General features: G+C 58.6%; 1 protein-coding gene across 1 annotated transcript; it reads left to right on the forward strand.

Moving 5' to 3' along the window:
* Window positions 1–1,471: 1,471 nt before the first annotated feature.
* JKF63_08012 (uncharacterized protein) lies at window positions 1,472–2,479 on the forward strand (the record flags this gene model as incomplete). Its single annotated transcript, XM_067903938.1, has 1 exon — window positions 1,472–2,479. One exon carries the CDS (start codon window positions 1,472–1,474, stop codon window positions 2,477–2,479), a length of 1,008 nt encoding a protein of 335 aa, XP_067752205.1.
* Window positions 2,480–7,231: the final 4,752 nt, after the last annotated feature.

Consider the following 7,231-nt stretch of genomic DNA (forward strand, 5'->3'; position numbering starts at 1 on the left):
CAACGCCCCCGCTGACAGTATGACCAGCAGCGCACAAGACAGCGCCCTCGCCGACAGTGTGCCCAGCAGCCAACAAGACAGCGCCCTCGCCGACAGTATGACCAGCAGCCAACAAGACAGCGCCCTCGCCGACAGTATGACCAGCAGCGCAAAAGACAGCGCCCTCGCCGACAGCATGACCAGCAGCCAACAAGACAGCGCCCCCGCTGACAGCATGACCAGCAGCGCACAAGACAGCGCCCTCGCCGACAGCATGACCAGCAGCGCACAAGACAGCGCCCTCGCCGACAGCATGACCAGCAGCGCACAAGACAGCGCCCTCGCCGACAGCATGACCAGCAGCGCACAAGACAGCGCCCTCGCCGACAGCATGACCAGCAGCGGAAAGGACAGCGCCCTCGCCGACAGTATGCCTAGCAGCGAACAAGACAACGCCCTCGCCGACAGTGTGCCCAGCAGCGCAAAAGACAACGCCCCCGCTGACAGCATGACCAGCAGCGCACAAGACAACGCCCTCGCCGACAGCATGACCAGCAGCGGAAAAGACAGCGCCCCCGCCGACAGCATGCCCAGCAGCCAACAAGACAGCGCCCTCGCCGACAGCATGCCCAGCAGCCAACAAGACAGCGCCCTCGCCGACAGCATGACCAGCAGCCAACAAGACAGCGCCCTCGCCGACAGTATGACCAGCAGCGCACAAGACAGCGCCCTCGCCGACAGCATGACCAGCAGCGAACAAGACAGCGCCCCCGCTGACAGCATGACCAGCAGCGGAAAAGACAGCGCCCCCGCCGACAGTATGACCAGCAGCGAACAAGACAACGCCCTCGCCGACAGTGTGCCCAGCAGCGCAAAAGACAGCGCCCCCGCTGACAGCATGACCAGCAGCGCACAAGACAGCGCCCTCGCCGACAGCATGACCAGCAGCGGAAAGGACAGCGCCCCCGCCGACAGTGTGCCCAGCAGCCAACAAGACAGCGCCCCCGCTGACAGGTGTGTCCCTGGGAAGGGGCACGTGCAGAATAAGCGCACACGAAAAAAAAACAGACGAACAAATATTGTTTTTTAAAGGGGAGGCCCACTACCCTGTTATGGGTTCTTTGTTGATGCAACGCAATCACTGCGTCGCTTGGGCAAACGATTACCCCCCTTTAAATCACGTAACATTTCTTCCTCTTCTTCTTCCCCTCCTCCCCCCTCCCCCACTTCACCACCCCGCACCCTCTATATATATATATATATATACACATATATATATTTATATATACAGAGCAACAACGCGCCTCTGACTCTTTCCAATTGACTAGATCGGCAACGCAACTCTCCCAAACGCATCAACGGTGAACAACACACACACACACATATATATATATATTTATATATATACATTTATATATATATATTTATATATAAATACATAGAGCGCTGTGTGTGTGTGTGTGTAAAATAAAAAGGAGTAAATACGATTCAAATGGAGGAAAAGCAGGCCTTCTTTGTCGAGAGCACGGATGGACGCAAATTCAAGATGGTCATCCGTGGCGATCTCGGCAAACTCAGCGTATCCAAGGTTCGCCGTTACCTCAAGTCTTACGGTGTACCAGAGAACCAGCGTCTGCTTGCGGGCAACCTGGTGCTGGAGGATGACATGCTGGGCGAACAGTTTGGCTTAACAAACGAAGCCGTGTTGCACCTACGGGACCCAGCGAGCATCGAATCCTCCCAGCCACTGACAGCTAAACTATCGGAGCCGCCACAACAACAGCAGCAGCAGTCAAGTGCTGCGGCTTCGCCGCCTCATCGACTGAGCTACGCCAACCGCCAGCCGCTACAGCACCCGTTTCCCGCATCGCAACAGACGTGGCGCGAACCGCTAGACGACCCGGCCGTGCAGAATACACATCAGATGGAGCGTGAGATTGAACGCCTGCAGCGGCAGTTGAGTGTGACAGAAGCACGCAACGCGGATCTGGAGAATCAACTGTTACAAGCGACCCAGACATCCGCGATCACTCCACTGCGGGACAGAGCTCATGAAGCACGTCGAATGCGAGACTGCAGCGATGTGGATGGGCTTCTAGTGGCGAAGGAAAGTCTGAGTATGCTGGCAGAGAAGCTTCAAGTATCATTGAGCTTCGATAAGAACCTCACATGTGTCTTGGGGACGGATGAGGACTTCTCCATTTTGCTCACCTACGACCCCGCGACCGAGCGGTTGTACCTCTACTCATCACTTCTCACAGAACTACCCGAAAACATTCCGCTGCGGATGAAACTATTTGAGGTGCTCCTCGAGGGATCGCTGTTGGGCCGTGAGGTGTGTTGTGGTGGCATCGGCCTGTCAACTAAAAACAACGTAGTTGTCCTCACAACGTCTCTTCCGGTGCGTCACTGTAGTCCGGCGGCGCTGTGTGACGTGGTGCCCGTCTTTGTCGAGACACTGCAGCGCTGGAGAGGCCTGGTCGATGAGCTCCTGCGGTAGCCTAGAGCAAAACGTTTTCTGGACAGGATGGGGGTGGAGGGAGGGAGGTTGTACCCCTGTCCCCCTCTCCCCCAACAACAACCCCATCCTGCCTTGGGCTGAACACCAGCCGCCTCCCGTTGCTCGAAAAGAGCCTCACCACTCTCTCGCTCTTTATCGATCTTGAATGCAGATGCATAAATGTGTATGCGCATGTCTCTGACATCGAGTGGCGCTGTTCCTTCTTTAACGTACGTACTGCGACTTGACCTGCTATTCGCTGGGGCCGTATCCCTTTTTAGGGATCACTCATCCTCGCCCGATCTTCAGTTCGGAAGATGAGGATTTCTTTTTTTGTTGTTTGAGCATTGAGTGGAAGGAAGCTCTTCAGTTGTAGCTGAAAGCGGGACGCAACTAACCTGGCATGCACCCGGGTCAGTGCCAGTGTGTGTTGGCCTTTGGCCTCCTCGCTCATTTCACGCCTACTCTCACCCCCCCCCTCTCTATCATCCTGCCTGGCCTCATCCCTCCTCTCCTTCCTTCCCCCCCCCCCCCTCACTCACTCACTCTTATCATTGGCACCATATCATTTTCAAATACTGCACTTGTGAGCGACTGCGTAAGCTTCACCCAAAGAATATATTAAATCTTTTTTTTCTTCGCCTCACCTCTCCCCTCTCCCCTCTCCCCCCTCCCACCCGCCACTGAACACGGGTTTTTATCACGGATACGATGGATCGTTGTACGACTACTCTTTTGCATTACACATCTCTATGGTGCGAGTGTGACTGAATGAATGTGCATGTGCCAGCGCCTTGTCCCTCCCCCCCCCCTCCTCTCCCCCCCCCTCAAATGATAAAACAGAAGGACACCCCCGGGTATTTTCCTTGCCGTGCCGCCTCGGCCACCACCACAGGCCCTCCTTCCGCGCTGACAAGGCGGTGCATGAGCTCTGTGGAGGTGCCGTTGTGGAGCCGAGGTGGTGAGGTCAGCGGACGCCGGCGTGGGCGTCCCACCATCACACCGCCGTTACCGTTGAGAGTTCACTCTACACCCGCGCACGGTCCCCTTCCCTCTTACCGCATCCCCAAATACAACTCAGCGTGTGACTGTGTGTCTCGCACTGCTTCTTCCCCCCTCCGCTTTTCTCACTCCCTCCCTCCCCCTCTCCCTATTTCTGTTATGTAGCACAAACAGTGTCCACTGGTGGGGCCGGGCGCATTAGTGCTGCTGCGGCGCAGGCTCGCCTCGTGCCGGCATCACCGCTGCTTCGTGCCACGCACGGAGAGGGTGGGCTGCGCAGCACAGCCGCCTCTTCACTTACGACTGATTGCCCGCCTGGCCGCGTACTGACGACGACCGTGACCCGCACCATTCCTCCCACCACAATCGCATCGGCGATATAAACGCGGCCGAGCGCCACACAGAGCGGGCGACATGTGACCGTGTGTTTCGCTTCTCTCCGGCCCGGTTACACTCCGCAACCCAACATCCCCCTCGCTCTCCTTTGGAGGGAGAAGGGGAAGGGCAGGCCGTAGAAAACACACTACCACCGCCTCGCCTGTCCTTCCTCCCACCAGTCAAACCAGGTTACTTGTGTGGCGGCGTACATGTTCTGCGTGAACAGCAACGATGGAGAGGTGATCCGTCAGCGCCTGGGAGAGCTGCAGGTGGCCAGCACGGTGCTGTGCGTAGCACTGCCGCGTAGCACGCACACACACAGACGTTGCCCCCTGTCAACCTCCTGTTTGTGCTACTCGGTGACGCCTATATCTTTGTGCGTGTATGTGTAGACGTGGTTTTGTGTACTCGTATGTGTTGTCCTGTCAAAGGCTCCGGCCTCTCTTCCTCCGTCCCTCCCCTCTCTCCACTCCAGGGGGTGCGGCCCTGGTGAGACCTCCCATTTTGCTGCCGCCTGTTTCGCTCTCTTCCGCTTCGCTGACCCTCACCGGCGGCCCCTCCCCTCCCCTTCCTCTCCCTCTGCACGCGCATGATGTGAACCATCCACCCATCCCCCACTCACATCCCATCCCTTCACGTCTCCCCCACCACCCTAACCGCCCACCGCTCCCCTAGACTGCACAATCCTGCGCCCATCAACGGCACTCGCCCTCGCTCGTTCTTCACTGAACCCCCCCCTCTTCCCCCCATATAGAGGCACGCACAGCACAGCACATACCCGCTGAGCGGCACCTCCCCACTCACTTGCCTTTTCCTTCTCCCCCCTCTCCTCTATAAACCTCCACATCCTACCCCATCGCCAGCATGACCCGCAACTGTTTGGGTAGCACACACCAGGGACGTAGCGGCACCGCACGCCTGGTGCGCCTCGCCGCAGTGACGTGCCTCGCACTGGCTGCCGGCTCCGCCGCCGTGTGGGCACAGACCACCGGCAACTTGGCTGCGGGCCACCGCTGCATCCACGACGAGGTACAGCAGCGCGTGCTGCAGTCGGTGGCGGCAGAGCAAGGAAGCCTGGGCACGCTCTCTGCCGTGGGTCTGCCCGTTGTCGCAGCAGAGCCCGCCCCCACTGTGCAGCACGGCGGAGTCGACTACGCGCTGGCTGACAGCACGTCGTCGCAGGTGGAGCGCTCTGACGACTGGGAGGAGCTGCGCATCACCGCCTCTGTCGAGGACCTCACGGAGCACGAGTTCTACTGCGCAAGTGAGGGACAGAATATCTACAATCACTTTAATGGTAATGTCACCTGCACTGCCGCTGACGTCGTGACAAAGGAGAAGCGCGACATTCTTGTCAATTATATCCTCCCGCAGGCACTCAAATTGCACACGGACCGGCTGAAGGTGAAGCGACAGCAGGGCACTTGGCGAGTGGGTGGCATGAGAGGGCAAGCCTGTGAGGCCTTCATGATACCAAAGTGGCACACCACGACGGGCTTCAACAATACGGACTTCCTGCTGTACGTCGCCTCAGTTCCATGCAGAGAGGGTGTGCGCGCATGGGCTACTATTTGCCAGACGTTCTCCGACGGCCGACCCGCCGTCGGTGTGATTAACATCGCACCAGCGAAGATTGTGTCTCGCTACGACCAGCGTACCACGCGCACGGTTGCGCACGAGATCGCGCATGCGCTGGGCTTCACCGGTAGCCTCTTCAATGACAGGGGAATTACCCAGAATGTCTCTGGTATTCGCCACAAGGAGCTCAATATCACTGTCATCAACGGCACCAGAACGGTGACCAAAGCACGCGAGCACTACGGCTGCGACAACCTGAGTTACGTGGAGCTGGAGGATCCAGGCTCGCCTGGGTCATCTGTCTCGCACCTGAAGATGCGCAACGCCAACGACGAGCTCATGGCGCCTTCGAGCAGCGCCGGCTACTACTCTGCGGTGACGATGGCCATCTTCGAGGACACGGGCTTCTACAAGGCGGACTTCAGCAAGGCCGAGGTGATGAGGTGGGGCCGCAACGCGGGGTGTGACTTCTTCAGCAAGAAGTGCATGGAGAACAACATCACGCAGTGGCCGCAGATGTTCTGCAACGACACAAACGAAGAGTACCTCTGTACCTCCAGCCGTCTACACATCGGAGGATGTGATGTGCTGACCTACGCAGAATCGCTACCGTCGCACTGGCAGTACTTCGCCAACGACCGCCTGGGGGGCTCTATTGGATTCCTCGACATCTGTCCCGTTGTGGTCCCCTCTGACGAAGGTGCGTGCAACCAGAACACCACGACCGCACCGTGGTATGTCAGGACCTTCAACGTGTTCTCTGAGGCAGCGCGTTGCATCGATGGGTCCTTCACGCCAAAGGGCCTCGCACATCTGCGTCGCCTCTACAACGGCATGTGCGCCAACATCCAGTGTGATACGTCGACGCAGACGTACGGTATCCAGGTGAGGTGGGGCAGTGGTTATTTCAACTGTACGCCGGGCCAGAACATCTCGCTCGCCACCATCAGCAGCGGCTTCGAGGACGGCGGCTACATCACGTGCCCGCCGTACGCTGAGGTGTGCCAGGGCAACGTGAAGGCGGTGGTGGACTTCAAAGCTGCTCTCGAAAAGAACAGAGGCACAAGCAGCAGCAGCGGACGAGGTCACACCCCCACCGACAGCATGCCCAGCAGCGGAGAAGGCCACACCCACACCGACAGCATGCTCAGCGGCGGACGAGGCAACACCCCCACCGACAGCATGCCCAACAGCGGCAGTGGTGCAAACAAACCGGATGCCACGTCCAGCAACGGTATTGCCAACAGGCTCTTTCCCCTCGGCAACGGTGCAGCCGGCCTGGACAGCGCACGCACCCTGGTGTCCGCTGGAGTGGGGCTGCTGGTGGTGACACTGACTGTTGTTCTGAGTGCCTAACATCAGAACGCCTGGCGCACTGCTCATCGAAACTGCTGGTGCGGCCACCTATCGAGGGTTGCATACACGACCGACACCCTCCGCTGGGGATGTCATGACGCACCCTGAGAGGGCCCCGACCTGAACCCGGTGAGCGTTTCTCCTCGTGGTGGTACTGCAGTGCATGCGCAGGGCCCCCTCTACTCCAGTCCCTCCGAAGCCGAGCACAAATCTGGACGCGGCTCATTACCACCGGAGAGTGGGACCCGAACAAGCCTTCCTGGAGTCTGAGGTGCTACACACGTATCCGACGAGTGAATAGGCGTGTACGCAAACGTGTCTGACACACAGTGACAACCGTCGGCAAGACGTGAGATCACCATTACCCCCAGTACAGCGGTGTGGTGGTCCATGAGCGGTGGCTGGGTGCGAAACACCACCGACCGGTGTCTTGAGGTA

Source organism: Porcisia hertigi (assembly GCF_017918235.1).
Source record: "Porcisia hertigi strain C119 chromosome Unknown contig_3, whole genome shotgun sequence".
NCBI lineage: Eukaryota > Euglenozoa > Kinetoplastea > Trypanosomatida > Trypanosomatidae > Porcisia > Porcisia hertigi.